At 45.9% G+C, this 27,283-nt stretch overlaps 1 protein-coding gene across 1 annotated transcript in view; it reads left to right on the forward strand.

The window, feature by feature from the left end:
* GAL (galanin and GMAP prepropeptide) overlaps positions 1-27,283 on the forward strand; it is an 851,723-nt gene that overhangs the window by 665,990 nt on the left and 158,450 nt on the right. Inside the window, exon 4 of the mRNA XM_068260562.1 lies at positions 9,305-9,388. Coding sequence (XP_068116663.1) covers positions 9,305-9,388 — 84 coding nt within the window. The remainder of the gene's footprint in view (positions 1-9,304; positions 9,389-27,283) is intronic.

Genomic DNA, 27,283 nt, shown 5'->3' on the forward strand with positions numbered 1-27,283 from the left:
TGAAATCCGCTAACGAGCACCCTGAGGTTGTAGATAGTAAAATTAAAAAGGAGGTTGAGGCGGGGCGCTTGGCAGGTCCTTTTCAGTATTGTCCTTTAGCGGATCTGGTGGTGTCACCTTTGGGGGTGGTGCCAAAGAAGGAGCCGGGTTCCTTCCGATTGATTCATCACCTCTCCTTTCCACGGGGTGATTCCGTCAATGATGGGTTGTCCAAGGACGACGCATCAGTGGTTTATACTTCTTTTGATGCGGCGGTGAGTTGGGTTAGGCGTTTGGGGCGGGGTGCGCGTTTGGCGAAAACTGACATCGAGTCGGCTTTTCGGTTGCTACCGGTTCACCCATCCAGTTTTCGTTTGCTTGGTTGTTTTTGGAGAGGTAAGTATTTTGTAGATAGATGCCTTCCTATGGGTTGTTCGGTTTCATGTGCGTTTTTTGAGAAATTCAGCGTTTTTTTGGAATGGGTGGTGAAGGACGTGTCCAGTGTACAGTCAGTCATCCATTATCTGGATGATTTTTTGTTCATGGGTTCGAGTAATTCGCCGGATTGTGCTTATGCGTTGGCCATGATGAGACATGTTTGTGAACGCCTCGGGGTCCCACTAGCGGAAGAAAAGACGGAAGGGCCAGTTACGGTATTGAAATTCCTGGGTATCACCATTGATACGATGGCAATGGAATGCAGGCTCCCGCAAGACAAGGTAGATGACTTAAGGGGGGCCATTTTGCTGGCGGTTCTCAGAAGAAAGTTGACATTGAGGGAGGTGCAGTCCTTAGTGGGTAAACTTAATTTCGCATGCAGAATTATGCCTAAGGGGCGTATATTCTGCAGGAGATTGTCATTGGCAACAGCAGGAGTAGTGGCCCCGCATCACCGTATTCGCATGACGGCGGATCTTCGGGCAGATCTTCAAGTTTGGCTGACTTTTCTGGAGGAGTTCAACTGCAGGGCGTTCTGGATGCAGGACACGGTGAGTAATTCGGAGCTGGAGTTGTTTACCGACGCATCAGGGTCTCATGGTTTTGGGGCTTTCTTGGGGGGGCAATGGTGCGCGGCCCCCTGGGATTTTTCATGGATTGAGGCTGGCTTTACTTCTAACTTGGTACTGTTGGAGTTGTTCCCCATAGTTGTGGCTCTGCAGGTTTGGGGGCAGCAGCTGGCAAACAGGAGAGTTAGGATTCACTGTGACAACATGGGAGTGGTTTCGGCGATCAATAATTGCTCGGCGTCTTCCCCGCCGGTGATATGCCTGCTGCGACAATTAGTGTTGGAGTGTTTGCACCTTAACACATATGTGTTTGCAGTGCATGTACCTGGGGTTGACAATGTGATTGCTGATGCGCTTTCTCGCTTTCAGTGGGACAGATTCCGGGCGGCGGCTCCCACGGCAGAAGAGCGTGGGGTTCCTTGCCCATCCATGGTGTGGAGGATTCCCTTCAGTCTGTGTCCCAGATGATCGGGAGATCATTGTCGGAATCGTCTTCAGCAGCATACATGTTGGTATGGAACGCGTGGGATGCTTTGATGTCGCAGGTCGGGGGTTGTGATTCGGATGAGGATAGACTGTGCCTGTTATTGTATTTCTTGGGGAGGAATTTTGTAGAAGGGGTGTCCGCGTCAGCCGTAGCAAAGAAGTTGGCAGCAATGGCCTTTTGGTTTAAGGTTAGAGGGCTGTCAGATATGACTAAAGACTTTAGGGTTCGGCAGGCGTTGAAGGGTTATCGAAAAGGGGTGGTTAGTCGGGAAGCTAGGCGCCCGGTCACGTTCCAGTTGCTTGGAAGGTTGCTGGGTGTCTTGCCGGATGTTTGTTCCTCCAGTTATGAGTGCACTTTATTCTCCACAGCATTTGTTCTGGCCTTTTTTGGGGCTTTCAGGGTGGGGGAACTAGTGAGCCGCAGCAAACGGGGAGTGGGAGGCATCCTTGCACAGCATGTGACATTGCTTAGCGATTCGGTGGTGATTCGGTTGCAACGGTCCAAGACCGATCAGTCGGGAAAAGGGAGAGATGTCATCTTTTTCCCGATCGGGGGGCCATTGTGCCACCACGGCAGTGTCGCTAGCTTCCGGTTGGTCCGGCCTCCTCAAGCGCCAGTGTTTTTGTCGCATCAGGACGGGTCTAGTTTGTCCCGTTTTCAATTTGTGGCCGTGTTTCGCAAATGTCTGGGGTCCCTCGGGCTCCCGTATTCCGAGTTTGCCTCCCACTCCTTCAGAATCGGGGCAGCTACGGAGGCGTCGCGCTGGGGATTAGGGGAGGGGGTTATTAAGCGTATCGGTCGCTGGGATTCTATGCGTTACAAATCTTATGTTAGGCCTCATTTAGTGTAGGGGTAGTGAGCTTTTTCTTTGGGGGAAGAGTTTTTTTTTTCTTTGTTGCTATCAGTGCGTTGATTTCTTGTTGCAGGTCATCCGGCCATCGTTTGGATTGTGGGACATTCATATGTCAGCAGGGGTGCCAGGAGGGCCGATGTGCGGCCGGAAGGCCGACAGTTGGGTTTTCCGAGGGCCCAGGTACGTATGCACTGGAGAGGTTTTCCCGGGATGGTGTGGCCCAGCCTTTTGCCTGAATTACACAGGTTGGCTAGATTTGATAGGGCCCCTGATGTCCTGGTGCTGCATGTCAGGGGCAACGACTTGGCCTCTAGATCGACCAGGGTTATTATTAAGGAAATTAGGTTTGATTTCCTTCGTATTCGGGCTCTTTTCCCGGAAACGGTGGTCGTTTGGTCGGATGTGGTGGCAAGGGAGTACTGGGGGTTGGCCAATTCAGTTCGGAAGGTTAATAAGGCCAGGATTAAACTGAACAAGGAGGTGGCGAGATTTTTTGTGAGGAATGGTGGGTTGGCCATTAGACATGTGGAGTTGGAGGAGGACATCGGGTTATTCCTCAGGGGGGATGGAGTACACCTCACTGATATTGGTATGGATTTGTGGGCCCTGGGGATTGAGGACGGAATACAGAGAGCTTTGAGGTTGGGGGCCTCAAGGGTATAAGGGGTCATACCCTTTCGTGGTGGAGGGGTAAAAGGGGGCTCCGGAGGTCGGTTATTGGTTTTGTCACGGGACAAATCCGGTTGGGGGAAGTCACGGCATGAGGTGATTATTTTCCGGGGCATGCAGCTGTCCGCGAGCCGGGAGACGCGGCTGTGGGCCGGGTACAAGGCTGCATGTCACTCAGGTGTTTAAAGGACGTTCAGTTGGTACCTCCGGACCCCTGTACCCCAGCTCTCTGATTAGTGAATTGTATATGTTTTGGTTTATTGTTAATTTTGGCTAAATAAAGATGGGCTGCTCTGGCCTAAATTAATCCAATGCCAAGGTGGTCCGTGTTTTATTTTTTAGGTTAAGAGAAGGGGAAGGGTTGTGTGGGGGATAGTTAAATATTAAGGGGATGATAGGCTCTACCATTATCAAGAAGGGGCCTGGAGCGGAGCACGCGACTTGCGGAAGGCACTGCATGATGGGGTAGCTGATTCCCCGGCAGCGCTAGGGGTTAATGTAGTGGGAGGAGGCGTGGTTCCATGCGTACGTGCAAGGAACAGGGGGGTAGCTGGGGTAGGCGCCAAAGGAAGGGGCGGGTCATTCGGCTTCTGGCAGAGCTGGTGAAAGAAGCTCCCTCCCTCTTTTTGTGTGTAAAGGGGGTGGGTTAAGGGGTGTTGGGGGGTTGTATATATATATAAAAAAAAAAAAAAAAAGAAAAGAAAAAGGAAAGATAATAATAATAAGGGGGAAAGGGGGGTCTGTTATAAAAAAAATGTCATTGCAGCAGGAGGGGTAAAAGGGGGCTCCGGAGGTCGGTTATTGGTTTTGTCACGGGACAAATCCGGTTGGGGGAAGTCACGGCATGAGGTGATTATTTTCCGGGGCATGCAGCTGTCCGCGAGTCGGGAGACGCGGCTGTGGGCCGGGTACAAGGCTGCATGTCACTCAGGTGTTTAAAGGACGTTCAGTTGGTACCTCCGGACCCCTGTACCCCAGCTCTCTGATTAGTGAATTGTATATGTTTTGGTTTATTGTTAATTTTGGCTAAATAAAGATGGGCTGCTCTGGCCTAAATTAATCCAATGCCAAGGTGGTCCGTGTTTTATTTTTTAGGTTAAGAGAAGGGGAAGGGTTGTGTGGGGGATAGTTAAATATTAAGGGGATGATAGGCTCTACCATTATCAAGTCAGTGACAGAACATAGCCGAGAGAATACGAGGTCATGCGTATGGCCATCAGTGTGGGTTGAGGTAGAGGACCACTGAGACAAGCCATAGGAGGAAGTGAGTGATAGAAGTTTTTTGAAAACAGTGTTATCGGTGTCAATAGGAATGTTAAAATCACCCATTATGATGGTAGGGATGTCAGAGGATAGGAACTGGAGAAGCCAGGCAGAGAAATGATCTAATAAAACAGAAGCAGGGCCTGGAGGGCGGTAAATAACTGCAATTTGGAGGTTCGAGGGAGAGTATAGTTGGACTGCATGGACTTCAAAGGATGGCAGGGAGAGGGAGGGAATAGGAGTGAGAGGCTTGACGGAGCACTTATCTGAGAGGAGAATGCCCACACACCACCACCACCATGTTTATTCCCACTTCTAGGAGCGTGGCTAAAGTGGAAACCTCCATAGGAGAGGGCGGCAGGTGAGACTGTGTCAGAAGGGGCCAGCCAGGTTTCAGTGATCCCAAAGAATGTGAAAGCATTGGAAATGAAAAGATCATGGATAAAGGGCAGTTTGTTGCAGACTGAGCGGGCATTCCAGAGGGCAGCCGAGATAAGAGGGGGTGTAGGGGGAAGGAGTGGAATATTAATAAGGTTTACAGTAAAAGGGAGGGAAATTTGATTTATTGCATACAGTGTGATTAGCAGGGGAGAGTGGGGGTCCAGGGTTAGGTGAAATGTCCCCAGCAACAAGGAGGAGGAGTAGGCAGATATAGCGGAGCAGAAGTTGCGGTGTAGACTTATATTTAGACGTAGTGTGACAAGGAAGGTGAGGTTGTAAGTACAAGAAAATCTCATGAGAGGCGAGCTGTGGAGTGGATAGGAGGGATGGTGAAATGTACAGCATATTGCTGACAGCAGGGGGATGTAGTGTGTGGAGAGATTTGAGGATGGCTGGGGGGAGCAGGCAGATAGTAAACACTAGGTTAAACATTTTTGCAACTAACCAGAGAAGCAGAGTTTTCTGTCAGTTCCTTCTGTTCTCTTCTGGTTCAATTCTGGTCTAATTCTGGTCATTGTATTTTCTTAACACTTAGAGTTACAGATGCACTTTGAGTTCAGATGCTCAAAACTGACCAGTGTTCAAAATTGACCTCCTATCCTAGCTATATGCATACAGGCTGCCAGCATCTTAATTTGCAGACTGAGTGCAGGTGAGATGGTGGAGTGTTTGAATGGGAGTCTCAGCCTTGTAGGCTGGATTTAAAGGAGACTCTGCATGTGTGGCTGGACAGATTTGTAACTCACAGATCAAACACAGCATACAACACTGCATAAACAGCTGGCAAGGCAATAAATTATATGTTAATTTAAGGCCAAGAGCTAGATAAGGCCAAAAGCTGGGAACTAGTGGAATGGAACCAAAGATCAGAGGTTGACACACATTTAAAACCAAGAATGTCCCATAGTCAGATAACAGGCCATGGTATGTTATAAACAGACATATAATAATGCAATCAGATAGAAATCGATAGATGAAGTTGGGATCCACCTTATCAATGTGGCTAGGGCTATGATCCCTCTACACTGGAAGCCTCCTCTAACCCCTCCTATTAAATCATGGTTGAAACAGGTGGATAGTGTCACGACCATGGAACACATGATACTTATGTCTCAAGACAGATCTGAAGAATACACCATAACATGGTCAGTTTGGAATGATTTCCAGTGTTCAGATGAATACAAACAGTTCATGAATCCCGATTAGATGTACTTTCTAACAATGTATTTATTCTCTTTTCTTTCCCTACCTCTTTCTAACTCTCTTTAATTTATCTTCCTCCCAGTGTGGGCAAAGATAGAAGGTTTCTAGATATACTTACTCTATATGGGACGGGATTACACAAGGTTTAGTGTCTGCTTCCCCTATTTGATAAGATGGATATTCAGTTTTGTTGTTCATTTGATTCATAAGCTAAACAGAAATATTTTCATCCTGTTTCTGCAATGTCTTCACACAACAATGCTGTTATATTGCTTTCATCTAGATGTAATTGAAGCTATGTTGCCTACCTGTAATATATCTGCTGATTTTTCTAACGTTTGTTCACATTACTAAGTTTTTCTTTTAATAAACTTTAATTGCAAAAAAATTTTCTCAAGTGGAAGCAGAGAGAATATCTTTACATACTCACCCTTCCATATGCGCTCATGCACCTCTTGTTTTAAATGCACCCCCAAAGGACCATCAAAACATACGTAAACTTCCTCATGCGGCACGTCTGAAAGGGGGGCGTCGTTAACCGCCGCATCACTCGGCTTAACACTCGACGCACCGGAAACCTGCAACGACACTAGTGGCGTGATCACTGCCAGCGCAGGCGGAGACACCACTGGGGGAACAACCATCGGGCCCGTCCACGCGACCATTGGGTGCGCTGGTGCAGACTCGCCCGCACCCTTAGACAATGCTTCCCAAATACCAAGAATCACTGAATTAAAGAGTGACAGGGTGGCATCAGTCGCCAACCCTCTCCCTCCCTGCCTGTGGCAACCCTTGGGGCACAGTCAGCAGCACTGCCTAACAGGAGCCCCGATAAACCCCCCTCCCATAATTACCCAAGACTAGGTACATCATGTATAACAGATAAGGGTGCTGACTCACCGAGCTGCATTGAACGTCGGTCCCGATCAGCAGGCAGGCTGGATCCACAATGTGGCTGGTCTTCGGCTTTAGTGGAGGAGACCTCGCCTTCGGATCTCGACTCCATCCCTGTATCCTGATGTGGTGATTCCGACAGCGCTGGGTAAACAGGCCTGTTCCCCCTGAGCTGAACAGCAACAGTTCCAGAGCCCTTTTTTGTTCTTGCTCTTCTTTGAGTGGCTAGAACTCCCGTGCGCAAACAAAATTTCTGTCATCCCGGTTCTGGGATGAACCGCTGGGGGGAGCTGCCCTATGGGAAACAGCATATCCCGTGCCTTGACCTCTCCCACACCAAGCAGCACCCTGGGGTGTTGCTGTGCCTGGCCTGTGCTCACTGGGTGTCATGCTGGATGCCAGAGTGGATGGTCCTGCTCCATCCTGTCCGTTCTGGAGCTTAGAATTTATCTGCCCAATGAAGTCTATGGCGGTTCACGTGAACTAGAACTTTTGCTTAAGTTTGTGTTAGCAGTTCGCAAACCCAAAATCTGATGTTCGGGCCACCTCTAGACAAGACAAGACAAATAACATTTATATTGCGCTTTTCTCCTTGCGAACTCAAAGCGCCAGAGCAGAGCAGCAACCACTAGGGCGCGCTCTATTGGCAGTAGCAGTGTAAGGGAGACTTGCCAAAGGTCTCCTACTGAATTAGTGCTGGCTTACTGAACAGGCAGAGCCGAGATTCGAACCCTGGTCTCCTGTGTCAGAGGCAGAGCCCTTAACCATTACACCATCAGCCAACTCTACTGTACACACGCATAAAATCATTTTTGTGGCCTTTCTAATGTCTCATATATAGGGATGGTCAATGAGATGCAAAAATACTCAGCTAATGCAAATTAGGCAAATTTTGTATGCAAATGTATTCAGCTTGAAAATGAAGCATTCCAATCCTGGCATGGTAGATGTTGTTTGGTCTTTTTTAAAAATGAATTTATTTCCATACACCATATAACATTTGCATAATCCTACAACTACTCAGAATTATTTGCATCTCATTGACCATTCCTACTCATATATACACACTTGTGCATGTAATATCCAGTTTTGTACAGTATCATGTCTGAAATGTAGTTTTTGAAACTTTGTAAGAAAATGATCTATTAACGAAAGCAAATGTTCTTATTTTGACAAAAAAGGTGGGTTTTGGGATCTTTTAACAAACGCTAATTGATGTATTTTTAAATTGAAATTGGCCGATGTTGTCCATTTTTACCCTATTTATGTACAGTCCTTGGTTGATTTAAAGAGAGTCTGAAGCCATATAAATTACTTTTTTTATTGTCCAGTTATCTTAAGCATTAAGATCAAAGCTGATTCACTGGATTCCTGCAGTAGAACGAGGTATTTATTCCCCCGAATCCCGGGGCAAAATTCCATGGTCATAGATTTTGCTGCCCAGGGGAGGCAAAGCTTTGCGTAGTAGCTCTGCCTCCAGTCCAGTCAGTCTCTGCTGATCTCTGCCTCTCCCCGCCCCTCTCAGTGAAAGAAGACTGAAAGAGGCAGGGAGAGGTGGAGATCGACGGAGATTGACTGGAGCAGAGGCAGACCTACTGTGCAAAGTTCTGCCTCTTCCAGGAAGCAAAGTTCTGCAATTGCACAATTTTGCCCCTTGGATTTCGGGGAATAAATACCTTGTTCTGCCGTGGGAATGCAGCAAATAAGCTTTGATCTTAAAGGGATACTGTAGCGGGGTCGGGGGAAAATGAGTTGAAGTTACCCGGGGCTTCTAATGGTCCCCCAAAGACATCCTGTGCCCGCGCAACCACTCACAGATGCTTCGGTCCCGCCTCCGGTTCACTTCTGGAATTTCAGACTTTAAAGTCTGAAAACCACTGTGCCTGCGTTGCAGTGTCCTCACTCCCGCTGATGTCACCAGGAGCGTACTGCGCGGGCCCAGTATGATCTGTGCCTGCACCGTACGCTCCTAGTGACATCAGGGGGAGCGAGGACACGGCAACGCAGGCGCAGTGGTTTTCAGACTTTAAAGTCTGAAATTCCAGAAGTGAACAGGAGGCGGGGCCGAAGCATCGGTGAGCGGCTGCATGGGCACAGGATGTCTGCGGGGGACCATTAGAAGCCCCGGGTAACTTCAACTCATTTTCCCCCGACCCCCCCCTACAGTATCCCTTTAATGCTTAAGAGGAGGTAATTTATATAGCTTCAGACTCTCTTTAACATAGACCTAGAACATTGGGAAGCCTTGTGAAAAATCAATTTTCTCTATTTAATTTCACATTATTTAAACTAGGTTGTCACTTTATCCTGTGCATTAAGCTAAAAAAATGGTTATTTCACAAAATATACAGTATAATGTATCATGTTTTGCATGATATTGTGCTTTCATCAATTTTGAATCTTATTTCCACTAAAAAAAATGTATGTTTCACTCTTTATCATGCATTGTAGAGTATAAGTTGTGCAGAACAGAAGTCAAACAATGTAACCTATTTTATTATTTGCCAGATGCAATAGATAATCACAGAACATTTAATGAGAAACATGGAATAGCTGGAAAACGTGAATTACAACAAGAGGATGCAAAATCAGGTAACATTTATTATATAATAATTAACTTAGCTACTAAATTTTTCAAAAAAAAAAAAAAAAAAAAAAAAGCCAAATATAGTAATGGGCTTATTTTTGCTATAAAAACACTGTCCATAAAGTCAATGGTGGAGGGGTATGAGATATGAGCTAACACTGGACTAGCCAGTACTGAACATGGTTTTGTTTTTACATTTAACCACTTTACCTCCATCGGTGCGGATATCCGCACCTCCCACAATCCCGCTCGCTTGTGCGCGTGCTCCTGCTCTTGTGCACGCCACCACCTGCTCGCCCGGAGATCAATGAACGGGTAAAATGATCGGCTGCTTCTATGTGAAAAAAAAGTTTCCCAGCCTCATAAGACTTCCTGCAAGCGTACTTCCTACGCTTGCAGGCCGCATAAACAAAAAGTTACTGTGGCCATCTTGTGGCCAAATAATAAAACTACACCCTAAAGCATTTTTCATATACAAATACATTAGTTTTACACTAAAAAATAACTCATTACCTCCCACACTTTGTAATAAAAAAAAAATTACAATAAAAAAAATACATAAATAGTTACCTTAGGGACTGAACTTTTTAGTTTCAAATCTTTTTTATTAGGTAGCAGTATAGATTACAAATATGCTTTCAAAACTTTGAAAAATACAGGTAAAGTATTTCTTTAACTTAATACAATATAGTAGTATAAATCGTGAAACATAGCGCTTTATGCCAGTGTAGTGCATTTGGGTAGCATTATACATAGGAGGGTTATGCTACCTATATAAATTTTTAGCATCAATAAATGTAGTTCAGCTCCTTATATTCTCATAGGTGTATCTTATAGGAGAGTGAGGAAACTTTCACTTAAGTGCTTATATTTTATGCTCCCAAAGAGCTGAGCTAGCTAAACAATTAAACTATATAAAAATAAGAAAACTAACAACAAACAACGGCCGGTGGCTATCTGTGTATGGAGTTTCAGCATAATAGGGCTTGTGATGCCTATGTATAGTGGCATTGACTTCACCCCCTTGTGATTGGGGAAGGTTAGGTTCACAATCTCCCTCTTTTTTTTATTTTACTGTATTGTAGCTCTCTCTTATATTTCAGAAGGATTCTAATAAACTTCTGATTCCTGGTGTAGAAGCGTTCTGTATCCAGGGGAGCCAGATTTTTTCAAAGTGGTCGGTCCTATCAAGTAGATTTGCCTTTATTTTCTCATTAAGAATAGTGGTGTGCATTTTTGAAAGCACTCTAGAGTATATCAAATTAGTCTGCTTCCATTGTGAAGCTATATAAGTTTTAGCTGAGTTCATTAAAAATTGTATAAGTTTATGTTGAGCGTTGGTAACATGCTCTGGTTGCCAACCTAGGAGGCATACTGCTGGATCAAAATCTAAATGTATCACTAAGATATTTTTAATTTTGCGGATTAATTTTTCCCATAATGAAGTAGCTATCGGGCAGGACCACCACATATGGAAGGTAGTACCTATTTCCTGGCATCCCCTGAAACAGAGCTCCGAAACATCAGTAAACATACTATGCAGTCTAGCCGGTACCATATAGGTCCTATGGAGCAGACGTAAAGATACCTCCATATCAGTAACATAGAGACTCCCTTTTGAGAGCGTATCGAGACATTGTGTCCAATTTTCGTCATCTAGTTCTTTTTGAAGGTCACCCTCCCACGCCAACTGATATGTGGATTTAAACTCCTGGGTTTTGGCATTTAAGGTGGTGTAGATATAGGACAGTATACTTTTTTTCAGGGGGTCTGTCGCACAGATGCTTTCAAACGGTGTCTTTAGTACTTCCTGGCCTACTTTTGCTAATGACTTTATATAATGGTGTAGCTGTTGTAGCCTAAAAAGTTTGCTATTCGGTATTGTTAGGTTAGTTGCCATATTCTGTTGATTGACAATTCTGCCTCTGTGCAACAGTCGCCCCAGGGTAGTTAGATCATGCTGTCGCCACCAATTAAAGTTTGATACAATTTGTCCTTCTGGAAATTCAGGATTGTGCAGGATCTCAGTTAACTGGGAGGGGTTCGATTGCAGATGGTACTTGAATCTCACTCTTTTCCAAATTAGGATTGTAAGGTGTGTGAAAGGTGACCTTTTCTTAATCATGGAACTATCCCACCCACTTGCCCAGAGTATGCCTTTCCAACTTAAAGGGGTCATGCAGTCATTTTCCAGTTTTACCCATAGGGGAGAATGTACTCCAGCGTATATTGCAGGTAAAAAGGCTAATTGAGCTGCTTGATAATATTTATAAAGGTTTGGGACTGAGAGGCCCCCTTCCTTTTTATGCAGCATCATGGTGGTCCTTGTGATCCTGGGTTTCTTTTGTGCCCATATGAACTGAAAGATACTTTTTTGCAGGGGCTCTAATGCTTTTTTTGTTATCAATACTGGGAGGGTACGAAAGTAATATAATATTTTCGGTAGGAGGGTCATTTTAATAGCAGATATTCTGCCTGCCCATGATATATTATAGTTCAGAGGGGGGTATAGTTCCATGAGTAAAGTTGTGCTGGGTCCACTGCAATCCTGACTCCCAGATATTTAAGGTAGTGTGGTTGGTATTTGAACTGAAAAAGGTTACTGATGTACTGGCCCATGCCTTTTGGGAAATTACTAAACATAGCCTCTGATTTTGTTAGATTTAACTTAAGTCCTGAGATGTTTCCGAAATATTTGAGGGACTTTAACAGATTGGGGATAGTTATGACTGGGTTGGTTAGTGTTAGTAGGACGTCGTCCGCAAATAAGCTCAGCTTGTACTCATGCCCACCGATATGGTAACCCTGTATATCCGGATTGAGGCGTATAGAGGTTGCTAAAGGCTCCATAATTAATGCGAATATCGCAGGTGAAAGCGGACAACCTTGACGGGTACCTCTATGTATAGGGATTGGGACACTTGTGGACCCTGGTAGTTTAAGATAAGCTTTGGGCGTCGAGTACAGCTGTCACATTATGTGGACGAATGCCCCCTTCAGTCCGACATGTTCCAGTACTTCGAACATATAGTTCCAGGAGATGGTGTCGAAGGCCTTTTCAATATCCAAGGCCAACGACACCACCTGTGTTCCCGTTACTTTTGCATGTTGGAGTATATTAATTGCTTTGCGTATGTTGTCTGTGGCCTGCCTATAGGGGACAAATCCCACTTGATCTCTATGTATCAGGTAGGGGAGGACCTTATTAATACGTGTCGCCAATATACTTGTTAGAATTTTGTAATCTTGATTTAACAGGGCTATGGGTCTGTAGTTTTTGGTGTTTAGCTTATCACGGTCTGGTTTGGGACATGTAGTTATATGGGCATCTAGGAATTCTGCATAGCCAAGTGGCTTTGTTCTTATGTTGTTATATGTTTTAGTCAAGTAGGGAGTCAAGATTTCAGTAAATTTCTTGTAATATATAGCACTCAGGCCATCGGGGCCAGGTGACTTATGAAGTTTGGTCTTTTTAATTGTATCTTCAACCTCCTCTTCAGTAAAAGGCCGGTTTATATCTTTTACTGCATTGGGGGATAGTTTAGGTAGGTCTAAGGTTTTAAGAAAGTCCGGGATGTTAATGTTTAGGTCTGGAGGTTGTGCTGAGTAGAGATTCGAATAGTATGCATGAAAGGCTTGATAGATTTTGTCGGGGTTACTTGTTATTTGGCCTGTTGTTGTGCGAATTTTATTTATAGTATTAAACTTCTTTTGGTCTTGCAGCTTGGCAGCTAACCAGGAGTCTGGTTTGTTTACATAACGATAATAGCTTGCCTTAGTGAGTCTAAGTGCTCTTTCTGTTTTTTTTTAGCTAGGAGTACATCAATTTGCGCCTTGGTGTCTTTTATTTGTTTAAGGATGTAAAGTGATGGCTCATGTTGGTGAATGCGTTGGAGCCTCATTAGTTTAAACTGTAGGTTATCATATATTTCAAGAGAGCGTCTTTTTATTTGCGAAGCGGTTTTAATGAAAAAGCCCCTTACTGCCGCTTTGTGCGCCAACCATAACGTGGTTGGTGTTACATCCTCAGTATCATTTAAGTTGAAGTACTCCTTTAAGAACGCAGTTATTTGTGATCTGGTTTTTTGATTAATAACCATAGATTCATTTATTCGCCAATGTGTGCGTGGGGATGCTGAGGCATGTAGTTCAAGACTGACCAGCAGAAGATCATGGTCTGTAAACGTAACTGGAACATGTCGTAGATATTGTAATGAGGGGACCACTGAAGAGGTAACCAAAATGTGATCTATCTTGGCATAGGTGCTATGTGCGCTTGAGAAGTGTGTGTAGCCCCGCTTGGAACCATATAGCTCTCGCCATACATCTACCAGAAAGTTATCTTCTATCATGGCATTAAGTTGTGCTCTTTGGGTCTTAGTTAGCTTATCTGGGGTTGGTTTGGACTTATCAAGCCCCTCATGCAAAGTCAGATTGAAATCACCACACCACATAAAAATGGTATTGGGCCCTACTTCAATTCCTTCTTGTATTTCAGTAAAAGTTTGTAGTGCAATTTCTGGGGGTGCATAGGCGTTAATTAGATACAGTGTTTTACCATAAAGTGTACCTTTCAAAATGATATAGCAGCCTTTAGGGTCCACTTCTACTGTGGTGACATCAAGGGGTAACGTGTTTCTGATTAGAATCATAACTCCCCTATGTTTTTTATCCGCATGGGCTTGGTACACTATTTTAAAGCTTTTATGGTAGAAGCGTGGGCAGGAGGTTTGTGTATGGTGCGTCTCCTGCAGGCATATTACATCAGGTTTATGTCTCAGTATCTCCACTAGTGCCTTCCTTCTTTTCTGTGGACAATTAAATCCCCTCACATTGAGGGATACAAGTTTTAGAGTCTCCATAGGGAGTGTATAGGATTTACAGGATATAGAATATAGATTGCTGTGTAGTCATAGCCCTGTTGATAACACAGATAACCACCGTAACAAATAAAACAAACCTTATTAGCATTAACATTGCAACAGGCAGAAAATATACCTAAATGGCTGGGCGAGTCGCCCTTTAACATTCGGGCAGACATGAGGGTCTTAATAATCACCTCAGTTGTCTGCTTCGTGTGGGGGGAATCAACATAGGAACCCTGAGTGAATGGAGGATATATAAGATAGCAGGCAGTAATCGGCCTCACATATGGTAAACTTAGCTAGTGAGAAGCCTGATTGGGGTGGATCTCGTATGTGTGGGGTAGTCCTAGCTTCGTAATTAACTATTTAAGTAGTCAAGTTACCATTAGGGATAAAGTTAGTATCCCTCTGTTTTTTTTTGTTTTTTTTTAAATAGGGAAGAAGGACATTCTCAATTATTTTACTGTGAACTTCACATATACATTTACTGTCTGCTTTAGGGGGAATAACCCCTTTCTTAATGACTTAGTACTGGAGGGGGTAACATTCAAAAACATAAGCATTAGTAAGATGCTAGAATAACATTGTCATTAGGCATGACCTGTCATAGTTACGTATGCTAAGATCTGTAAACACATTTATAATGATTATGAGGATTAGCCGTCCAGACAGCATTTATGGATCCCATTAAAACATACAGGTGTAAAAACGCCTCCCTTCAACCTAGCGCCAGATCGTTTCTCCCTCGGTTGTAAGAGAAAGTCACAAAAAGTGGAGGGTAGTTGCGAAAAATAGTCTACCGTTAGCATTATGGCGGGCGTTTATAGCATCTCACATTTATAAAAATAAAGTCTCGGTATTTTCAAAAATATCAAAAATATCAGAAGAATAAGTAATCAAGAAGGGATAGGTTGTATAAAGTTCGTACCCATTTTTAAAGCTATTATGTCCTGAAGACAAGGTAGGACCGTCCCTGGGCTAGCACTGCAGGAAGGCCTTAGTCGCTCGCTACATCTAGCGACGGCTTTTACTGTAAAAAGAAATTAGTGTACTCACAAAGCATTGCTTTATATGATTAGGACTGGTGTTGAAGATGCATTGGTCAGGAACAAATCTGTATTCAAATCTGAAGTCATCTCAGAGACGAGGACGGTGTCCCTGCTTGTGATCCAGATCTTCTTCCCGCCGTCTGCCACTCTCGTTCTGGTCTCTGCGGCCTAGGCGTCTCCGGAGCCTGCGTAGTATTTACTGTTATGTTAGCGGCTCCCAGTAAACGCTTACCCTCTTCGACTGTAGTGATCCGATGGGTAGTGCCTTGAAGTGGGAAGATCATGGAGCATGGAAAGCCCCATTTATAGCGAATGCCCTCCGCAAGCAGAGCTTGTGCAATCGGCCGGAAGGCTCTCCGTTTTTGTAAAGTCAGCGGCGATGGATCTGCATAAAGCTGCACTGATCCGGGGACCCCCGGCAAGGAGGTCAGGTTTCTGGCGGCCAGCATTAGTTGTTCTTTAGTTTCGTAATAGTGAAATTTAAGGATTACGTCTCGGGGTAGATCAGGATTTCGCGGCCTGCCCAGAGCCCTGTGTATTCTGTCCAGTCTGAACATAGATTGCTCTACCTGAGGCAAGATGGCCGAGAATAAGTTGACGGCAACTGTGCGGAGGTCCGTGAAGGATTCGGGTAAGCCTCGTATCCGTATGTTGGATCTACGGGCCCTGTTTTCCTGGTCCTCCTGCCTTGCCTCAATCGCATCTAGCCTCTGGTCATGGATATCCAGGCGCTTCTTGTCTTCGGCCAGTGCGTCTGCAAATGAGTCCAACCTCTGCTCGATCACATGGACCCGATCCCCCAAGTCTCGTATATTGTTGTTAATAGTTGCTACTGCACTGTCGAGCTCTCTCTTTAGCATCTTTTGTATCGAATTAAGGAGAGCTGAATTGTCCTGTTTGGGGACTGTGATGCTGCTCCGCGCATGCGCCCCCAGGGACTGAACTTTTTAAATATGTATGTCAAGAGGGTATAACACTGTTACTTTATAAACTATGGGCTTGTAATTGGGGATGGACACAAAACTGAAAAACATGCACCTTTATTTCCAAATAAAATATTGGCACCAAACATTGTGATAGGGACATAATTTAAACGTTTTTATAACCGAGACAAATGGGCAAATACATTTCATGGGTTTTAATTACAGTAGCATGCATTATTTAAAAACTATAATGGCCAAAAACTGAAAAATAATGTTTTTTCCCACATTTTTTCCTCTTTTCCCATTAAAACACATTTAAAATAAAATAATTCTTGGCATAATGTCCCACCTAAAGAAAGCTTAATTGGTGACGAAAAAAACAAGATATAGTTCATTTCATTGCAATAAGTAATGATAAAGTTATAGATGAATGAATGGAAGGAGCGCTGAAAGGTAAAAAAGTTGCTCTGGTGCTCAAGGGGTAAAACCCCTCAATTGTGAAGTGGTTAACAAGGTTTTAGTATTAACCAGAGCAAGGAACTGAGTGATGTACAGTAAAATCATAGCTGTGAGATAGAAATTCATTTGTAAGGGTTGGGTTTAGGGTGACTGCTTCCCTATTCATATCCTGGTAGACAGGGCCAGATTTCTGGGAAGGCCACAAAGGGCATGGCCTAAGGCGATATTGCCTAATGCGATAATAATCAGCAGGGCGTAGGACTTGGAGAGATAAGAGGTCACATGTCAAAGTAAATCATCTTTCCTGCATTGCTCTGGTCTGCCTGAATTCTAGAGATCCCTGCATCTCTCTTACTGTGCAGAGTGTGTGTTATGACAGTCAGCATCTGCTGTCACCTGATGATTTTGTCCTCTGCATGATGATGGGGGATATACAAGCTGCTGTGTGAAGAAAAATATATGGGCTCAAGTAGCAGAACTCTTGAGTTTGGATTTGTTTCTTCATGCACGCATTCACAGACAGAAATGATCAGCTCTCCTCTCCCCTGACTTGCTGCTGATAATTTATTACTAGTCAGTGCTGTTAAAGACCTCAGACCAATTACACTTATGTTTTTTGTTTTTTTACCTAGGAAATGACAGCAACAGGGGTGGAGTCCTGCGTGAACTCGGGTGGACGACGTCCACCTGCTTTTTTCAGAGGGTGGACACCGTCCACCCTGGCATGTGTGGAGGGGAGCAGCGCAGTGGAAGCAGAGCTGTGGGCAGCGGCAGAGAAGGAGGGCCATCTCCCCCCTCCTTCCCTCACCTTAGGGCTCTCCATCCCTCGGTCTCCCCTCCAGAACTAATGTGCGGCAGCTGGCAGTGGGCGGGACTTACCTCTTCCTCGATCCAAGCACTGGGTAAGACCAGACCAGACTAGCGGCAGCGGATAGTTTCCTCTTGCGCCGGAACGAGGAAGAGGTAAGTCCCGCTCGCACATTAGTTCTGGAAGGGAGAGCGAGGGATGGAGAGCCCTAAGGTGAGGAAAGGAGGGGGGAGATGGCCCCCCTTCCCTGCTGTCCCCACAGCTCTCCTTCCACTGCGCTGCTCCCCTCCTGCTGGGGGGGACACCTGACTACCTATTCTGGGGACATATACCCCTGCCTACATATACTGGGACATATACCCCTGGCTATATATACAGGGCACATATACCCCTGCCTACAGATACTGGGCACATATAGCCCTGCCTACATATACTAGGGACATATACCCCTGCCTACATATATTGTGGACATATACCCCTGCCTACATATACTGGGGACATATACCCCTGACTACATATACTGGGGACATATACCCCTGACTACATATACTGGGCACATATACCCCTGACTACATATACTGGGACATATACCCCTGACTACATATACCGGGGACATATACCCCTGCCTACATATATTGGGGACATATACCTCTGCCTACATATACTGGGAACATATACCCCTGCCTACATATACTGGGCACATATACCCCTGCCTACATATACTGGGGACATATACCCCTGACTACATATACTTGGCACATATACCCCTGACTACATATACTGGAGACATATACCCCTGACTACATATACTGGGCACGTATACCCCTGCCTACATATACTGGGCACATATACCCCTGACTACATATACTTGGGACATATACCCCTGCCTACATATACTGGGCACATATACCCTTGACTACATATACTGGGCACATATACCCCTGGCTACATATACTGGGGGCATATACCACTGCCTACATATACTGGGCACATCTACCCCTGCCTACATATACTGGGCACATCTACCCCTGCCTACATATACTGGGCACATCTACCCCTGCCTACATATACTGGGCACATCTACCCCTGGCTACATATACTGGGACATATACTCCTGGCTACATATACTGGGACATATACTCCTGGCTACATATACTGGGACATATACCCCTGACTACATATACTGGGACATATACCTCTGCCTAAATATACTGGGCACATATACCCCTGGCTACATATACTGGGCACATATACCCCTGGCTACATATACTGGGCACCTATACCCCTGCCTACATATACTGGGCACCTATACCCCTGGCTACATATACTGGACACCTATACCTCTGGCTACATATACTGGGGACTTCTAAACCCCTGACTACATATACTGGGCACATATAGTGGCTGGATAGTGTAATGGTTAAGGGCTCTGCCTCTGATGTAGGAGTCCTGGGTTCAAGTCCTGACTCTTCCTACTCAGTAAGCCAGCACCTATTCAGTAAGGAGTTCATTGGGCAAGACTCCCTAACACTGCTACTGCCTACTGAGTGCGCTCTTCTTGCTGCCTCGCAAGCGCTTTGAGTCCGACAGGAGAAAGGTGCTATACAAAAAAAGGAAGAATTATTATTATTATTATTATTATTATTATTATTATTATTATTATATACCCCTGGCTACATATACTAGGCAACTATACCTCTGGCTACATATACTGGGGACTACTCTACTCATGGCTACTTATACTGGGGACACCTATAGACCTGGCTACCTATGCTGGGGGAACTGCTGTCAGATTATCTGCATTTTTGTGGAACCGCTGTTATTTATTTTGGGGAACAGCTGCCAGATTATGTGTATGTTAGGGGAACAGCTGCTGCCAGATTACGTGTATTTTGGGGAACTGCTGCCAGATTGTGTATGTTTGGGGGACCACTGCTGCCAGATTATAAGTATTTTGGGTGTTACGTGTATTTTGGGTGATCCGCTGCCAGGTTTTGCGTATTTTGGGCAACTGCTTCCAAATTATGTGTATGTTGGGGGAACTGCTGCTGCCACATTGTCTATTTTGGGGGAACCACTGCCATATAATCTTAGAGACGAATGCCATTCGTCCCTCATTCCTACCCCTTCTACCTGATTTAACTCTTCTCTTTTGGAATCTCATTAGTGTATCAGATGGATAACCTCTCAAATGGAACTTCCTGCCCATTTCCACCAGTCTCCTTTCCCTCAATTGAGTGTCCCCAACAATTTTCGATACCCGATCGTATTGGCTATTAGGGATGCTGACCACTGATGATGTGGATGGAAGCTATTAAAATGAAGCACCAAATTCCTGTCCTTAGCCTTAACGAACAGGTCAGTGCTGAGCTTCCCATCCTTCTTCTAGACACACGTGTCCAAAAAGGACGCTTTCTCCCGGTCCACGTTGACCACCAACCGTATATGGCTACATTTACTGTGTAAAACCTCATCGAACGCTAATAGGGTCGAACGTGGCCCCGCCCACAAATAAAAAAATGTCGTCGATGTACCACCACCATCCTCTGGTGTACATCGAGAACAGTGGGTCATGATACACAAACGCCTCCTCCCAGAGGCTCATGTAAAGATTGGCATAACAAGGGGCCACGTTGGACCCCATGGCAGTACCATGTCGCTGTACAAAAAAAAGACCTTCAAAAGAAAAATAATTCTCACGTAAAATCAAATCTAAGAGAGCTATCAAAAAACCACGCTGTTGGTGATCATAATCGGACCTGGTGAACAAATAGTGGTCTACAGCCTCCACACTGCCATTGTGTGGGATGGCGGTGTAGAGGCTATCAACATCAATGGTGACCAGCAACCACGAACCTTCTACCTGCTCAATGGAGGCAAGTTTACTTAGGAAATCTCCTATGTCCTTAATATAGGAGTCTAACTGTGTAACATATGGGGCCCTATGCAATTACCAAACTCGCCAGCGCTAAGTGCTGGCGAGTTCTTAAATTAGGCGTCAGCAAGGTCGCCTAATGCAATTGCATTTAACACCCCCGAGGGCGGAAAAGAACTCTCTTGGGCGATATAATCGCCCAGCAAGTTCCTTTCCCCTATGCAATTGCATTTTGCACCCCCCGGGAAGCGATGCTTCCCGCCAAACATAGGTGCTAACTTTTCACCTGCTCTGAGCAGGCGAAAAGACCTATCGCCGGTGTCTGCGGGCTGTTTTTGGCATCTGGGAGCCTCCTTTACTAAGGAAACCCCAGATGCCAGGGATTTAAATAGGTAAAGGAGTCAGTTTTGACTCCTTACCTATTTAAAATGTAACAAAAAAACATACTTCCATCGTTCCGGCTCGCCGCATGTCCCACGCCGCTCCTCCGCTCATCTCTGTCTCTGTGAGTATTCTTGGAGCCCGGCAAAGCATCTTTGAGTCTCCCGCCGGGGCTCCCCATTCATCCACTAGGTGGCCCAATGAGAATCATCCTGATTCTCATTGGACCAAAGAGAATCAGGATGATTCTCATTGGGCTACCTAGTGGATGAATGGGGAGCCCCAGCGGGAGACTCAAAGATGCTTTGCCGGGCTCCAAGAATACACACAGAGACAGAGATGAGTGGAGGAGCAGCGTGGGACATGCGGCGAGCCGGAACGATGGAGGTATGTTTTTTCAGAATTTTCCAGCAGCGACGAGCGGCAGGAGGCGACGGGCGGCAGGTAAGAGCCTTGCGACAATGCGAGCATCTCCCGGGGAGCGAGGCTGCAGTGGTGTGGTGCTGAAGGACAGCTCCCCAGCACTAATGCCTTACTCCACATCGCTGGCCACACAGGAGCATCGCTCAGCGAATACCTAGTATTCGCCTGAGTTATGCTCCTTTACGCAAGGACATCGCTCAGGTGAAACTGGCAATTGAATTTGCCGGTAAATCCTGAGTGATGTGAGGAGATAAGAAGCTCGCATGTTTTCAGCTTCTTATCTCCTCGAATTGCATATGGCCCATGGTTGTAACACCTTATCCAAAAATTGAGCTGCAGGAGTGAACACTGAGTCCACTGTGGCAACAATTGGTCCTCCGGGGGGGCCTTGGAGGTCCTTATGTAACTTTGACAATGTGTAAAATAAAGGAACTGAATATGTTCATTGATCAAGAACTGTTGCAAGTCCTCTTCCACAACACCCTGACTAGCAGCATTGTCAATTAATCTCCTGAGTTTCTGTTGTACTCGGTGTGTAGGATCACAAGGCAGTTCTTCATACACATTGCCATTAGCCAACTGCATAAGTATCTCCTTGTACTGGATTGCGGAGACACCATCGCGCGGTCTGGCAGCAGGGCGACTGTCTCCGCGTTCAGACTGGCGGTGTCCGCACAGCAGCATGCGTCTGGTGGGTCTGAGCCTAGTAGTGCACACAGATGGAGAGCTATGCGCGCGCGCGCTAGGAGGCAGGACCTTTATGACAATAGGAGAGGGATCAGCTTATCAGGACAATCAGCTGATCCCAGCGCAGTGGGTGATTGGCTGAGTGGGGCTGGGCGGCGCTGAGGAGCGCTGCTCTATATATACGTCTTGCCTGTCAGTTGCTGGTTGTCTGCCGTTGCGAATACTAACGTGTGAGCACTCAGACCAGTCAGATCCCACAGTGTGTTAGAACCAGGAGGACCTGGGAATTCACACTAAGCCAGATTACGTTTGTGTCATTGATGTGTTATACTTTAGACCAGTTCCAGGGTGTTGTGACCAAGGACCTCACACCCAAGCTTAGGGATACTGTGCCATTGCCTTGTTATCATTTAGACCAGTTCCAGAGTGTTGTGACCAAGGACCACACACTCAAGTTTAGGAACACTGTACCAATACTGTGTTATACTCTAGACTAGTTCCAGGGTGTCAAGACCAAGGAACTCACACCTCAGTCTAGGATTTTCTTATACTGATATGTTATGACCATTTGCTCTGTCGACCTTGCTCTTGTCTTCTGATTCGGTACCTCTGCATATCTGCCTACCTGTTGCCAGACCCTGCCTGTACCTGGTTATCGAATCAGTCTCTCTCTCTGTACCTAATCTGCTCGTGTGTTGCCAACCTGGCCTGCCCGACCACACAAGCTGTCACTCTCCCAGAGTGCTAAGTCTATCTGTACTAGCAGTAACACCATTCCACCAGGTGTTGGCTGCATACAGGGCTCCCGCTTGTCAGAGAGCCCGGCCTGTTAGCAGCCAGTGGTCTCTTCCTCTGGCTGCAGTACAGTTTACCATCTGATCCCTGGCTACTAGGCCTTTGCTATCTAGGAGATAGTTTCTGCACTGCCCAGAGCCACCTGCCCCTCAGGTGGCTCTTGGCCGAGCCATTTATATCTCCCGCTCCTCGGGAGATAGCCTTCAGTTCATCTAGTACTTTACTCATTTGGTGTCCAGAGGTTAGTCATACTTGTATTATTGGTGATTCTGCAGATCATCAACAATCAGATTCTCTCTGTGTGCTGACACCAATCGTTACACTCCTCCACATAGTACGATGTATTAAAGACCACTACCGCCCCTCCTTTGTCAGCAGGACGAATCATGATATCCTTCCACTCTTGAAGGCTAGTGACCACCAGACGTTCCTCACTAGTTAAATTGGACACTCCGTAGACCATTTTTGCACTCCGCCTCAATAATGGCCTGTTCTCGCTTAACATTGGGCATAAAGAGATTGATGGCAGGATTGGAAGGTGGCTTAAAAGCACTCTTGTTCCTAAGACCAGTATTTTTAAGGGACAGGCCATGTTCTTTGATTTCCTGAGTAACCGGACTTTCCAACGCATTGCTGAAAAAAGTTCTTGAGTTTCACTGATCTAAAGAAACTGTGTAATTCAGTATCCAAAAGAAAAAATTGGGGAAATTGGTTGGACAAAAAGAAATTCCAAAATTAAGAACCCTCTCTTCAACTGCACTAAGAGGAGAATCTGAGATGTTCACAACGAGGGAAACTACGTTTTCCTCTGGCGTAATTGCATTTGATTTCTCCTGTTGTTTTTGCCCTTTGCACCTGTGTTTCCTACCACCCCTGCGGCTCCTTTTCCTGTGCTTGCAGGTGAGGAGTCCCCCGAGGGTACCGAGGTCTCAGATGTGTTACTTTCCTCAGCGGAACTACCTGTAGCTTCACACTTCGGGCGTGGAGGGTTACGAGGTCTGGGTCTGCCGCGTCCTCGTCCCCTGCCCGCTGCAGGGTTGGGAACCTTCTGCCATGTGTACACATATCCACTTGTATAGTCGGAGACATACAATAATACAATACAATAACATTTCTATAGCGCTTTTCTCCCATAGGACTCAAAGCGCTTAGGCTCTCTCAGATTCAGTAATTAGTAGGATGAAGTATTCACACAACAAAAGTTATATTTCTGCAAATGCCAAACTGAACAGGTGGGTTTTCAGTCTGGATTTAAACACGTCCAGGGATGGAGCTGTCCTGATCTGTTGAGGTAAGGTGTTCCAAAACGTAGGGGCAGCATGACAGAAGGCTCTGGGACCAAAAGTTTCCAAGTGGACTCTGGGTATGACTAGATTATTAGAACCTGTCGATCTGAGAATGCGGGGATTGCTACGCAGCTGCAACATATCTTTCATGTATCCAGGGCCTAAATTATTCAGGGATTTAAATGTCAGTAGGCCGATCTTGAATAGGACCCTCCATTCTATAGGTAGCCAGTGAAGGGAGTGCAGGACTGGCGTTATGTGGCAGTGACGGGGTTGGTTGGTTAGCAGTCTGGCAGCAGTATTCTGTATCAGCTGTAGGCGGTACAAGACCTTTTTTGGAAGGCCAGTGTAGAGAGCATTGCAGTAGTGCAGTCGGGATGTGATGAAGGCGTGGACTAAGGTTGGCAGATCTTCTGGGGGTATGAGGTGCTTGATTTTTGCAATGTTCTTCAGGTGAAAATAGGATGATTTCACCACAGCAGAGATTTGAGTTCTGAAGTTTAAATCCCAATCAATTAGAACTCCCAGGCTACGCACATGATCAGAGCTGCGCAGATCCGTGCCTCCTATTCCCAGTGGTGAAGACTGCAAGTTAAGTTGTTTTGTTATCATGCTCTGCCCTCCTATCAGAAGGACTTCAGTTTTGTCTGCATTTAGTTTCAGCCAGTTGTCATTCATCCATTGCTGTAGTTTACGTAAGCAGACGTTTATAGTTAGAGTTGGGTCTGTCACACCAGGCTTGAAGGAAAGATATAGTTGGGTGTCGTCTGCATAGCAGTGGTATGTCAGGCCATGTTTTTGGGTTAGTTTTCCCAGCGGTAACATGTAAACCGTGAAAAGCAGGGGAGAGAGGATTGAGCCCTGGGGCACCCCATACTTAAGTGATACAGGGGTGGACAGGAAGGGCCCCATAGACACTTTGTGGGTTCTGCCACGCAAGAAGGATTGGAACCACTGAAGAACTATGCCATCAATGCCGCAGTATTCCTGTAGCCTGTTTATCAAGATGTCATGGTCAACTGTATCAAAGGCTGCAGAAAGGTCTAGCAGTATGAGGATGGAGCACTCTCCTCTGTCTCTTGCCATGAGCAGGTGGTTGCATATTTGGATGAGGGCAGTTTCAGTGCTGTGGTGTTTCCTGAAGCCAGACTGGAATGGGTCATAACTGTTGTTTTGTAGGATTTTGGCTTCTAGCTGGAGGTAAACAGCTTTTTCAATTATCTTGCCCAGAAAGGGGAGGTTAGAGACAGGTCTGTAGCTGGTCATTGCATCTGGGTCCAGGGAGGGTTTTTTGAGGAGAGGCCTGATGATTGCTTCCTTCAGTAAAGCAGGAAATATCCCTGATTTGAAGGAACAGTTAACAATTTTTAGGAATACCGGTACGAACAGGTCGGGGCAGTTCAACATGAACTGTGTTGGGCCAGGATCTAGGTCACAGGTAGTTAGGCGGACGTGAAGGAGGATGCTTGATGTGACTTCTTCATCAATTTCTTTGCAGTTTGACCAAGGTGTTACATTGTCTCTGCTAATGGTCTTCGCCGCTATATTAGGCTCAGATGCTGTAAGTTGGATGGCGGACCTTATAGTGGAGACTTTGTCTGTGAAGAAATGGGCAAATTGGTCACAGAGGTCCTTTGAAGACTCGATGTTAAGTTTTTGACATGCCGGGTTGCAGAGTTTTTCCACTGTGCGGAACAGTTGGGCTGGTTTGTTAACTGCATTTGCAATCTCTTGTGATAGAAAGGATGATTTTTTTTCCCGTGATTACCTTTTGGTAGCTCTTCAAGTGGAGGATTAAGGCATGTTTGTCTTCTGGGGACTGAGATTTGCGCCACAGTCTCTCAAGTTTTCGCCCTTGTCTTTTCAGCTCTTTTATAGCGTTATCAAACCACTGTGCATGATGGTGTGGAGTAAGATATTTGGTGCGCAGAGGAGCAATGGTCTTAAAGGTGGAGGACACACATTTGTTGTATTTAAACACCAGAGTATCAGGGTCCAAGCTGGAGTCAGTCAATTCATCAAAGCTAAGGTTATCTCGGATATGTTGAGGTGTTAGCCCTTTTAAGCGGCGATATTTTATTTGATTCTTGACCTGGTGTTTGACAGCTGGTATTGAGAGGGAGAAGTGGATAGTGTGATGGTCTGACCAGGCAACAGGATTAATTTCCACATTGGCTATTGACAGCCCAGTATGGAATATAAGGTCCAGAGTGTGGCCTTTCCTGTGAGTAGCAGAGCTGATTGATTGGAGGAAGCCCAGTTCATGTAAGGCACGAGGTAGCTCTTTTCCAAATTGTGAAGAGGAGTCGTCCACCCATGTATTAAAATCTCCAAGAACAATCCATCTGGGGTGTTCCAGTGTTAGGTTGCATAGGAGGTCTACAAGTTCCTTAAGGAAGTCTGAGTGTTTTTCTGGTGGGCGGTAGATCAGCAATATGTTAACCACCCTGGCGTTCTGATTATATCGCCAGGGTGGCTGCGGGAGGGTTTTTTTTGAATAAAAAAAAAACTATTTCATGCAGCCAACTGAAAGTTGGCTGCATGAAAGCCCACTAGAGGGCGCTCCGGAGGCGATCTTCCGATCGCCTCCGGCGCCCAGAATAAACAAGGAAGGCCGCAATAAGCGGCCTTCCTTGTTTTGCTTATATCGTCGCCATAGCGACGAGCGGAGTGACGTCATCGACGTCAGCCGACGTCCTGACGTCAGCCGCCTCCGATCCAGCCCTTAGCGCTGGCCGGAACTTTTTGTTCCGGCTACGCTGGGCTCAGGCGGCTGGGGGGACCCTCTTTCGCCGCTGCTCGCGGCGAATCGCCGCAGAGCGGCGGCGATCAGGCAGCACACGCGGCTGGCAAAGTGCCGGCTGCGTGTGCTGCTTTTTATTTGATTAAAATCGGCCCAGCAGGGCCTGAGCGGCGACCTCCGGCGGTGTTGGACGAGCTCAGCTCGTCCAGACCGCTCAGGTGGTTAATGTTTTTCTCAGCTGAAAGTTGCACCCCCAAGCATTCAAACGAGTTGGTAGGACCTACAGTAAGTGGTCTGATTTTCAAAGCTGATCTAAAGCAAAGTGCAACCCCTCCTCCCCTGCGTTCTTTCCTGTTGCAGTATATCACGGAATAGTTTGTTGGCACGGCAGCCTCCAGGATGGGGCCAACTGGTTCAGAAAGCCAGGTTTCAGTCAGGCAGGCCAGATCAGAAGACTCTATTAGATCATGTATGATTGCTGTTTTGTTGTTTATCGATCTGACATTACAGAGGACAGCCTTGATGGGGCTACCCTGGGAGCTAGGGTCTGAGATTGTTGACTCCAAGACAGAACAGTCTCCAGATGTGTGGCTGTCATCTCTGCTG

Source organism: Hyperolius riggenbachi, chromosome 11 (genome assembly GCF_040937935.1).
Source record: "Hyperolius riggenbachi isolate aHypRig1 chromosome 11, aHypRig1.pri, whole genome shotgun sequence".
Taxonomy (NCBI): Eukaryota; Metazoa; Chordata; class Amphibia; order Anura; family Hyperoliidae; genus Hyperolius; species Hyperolius riggenbachi.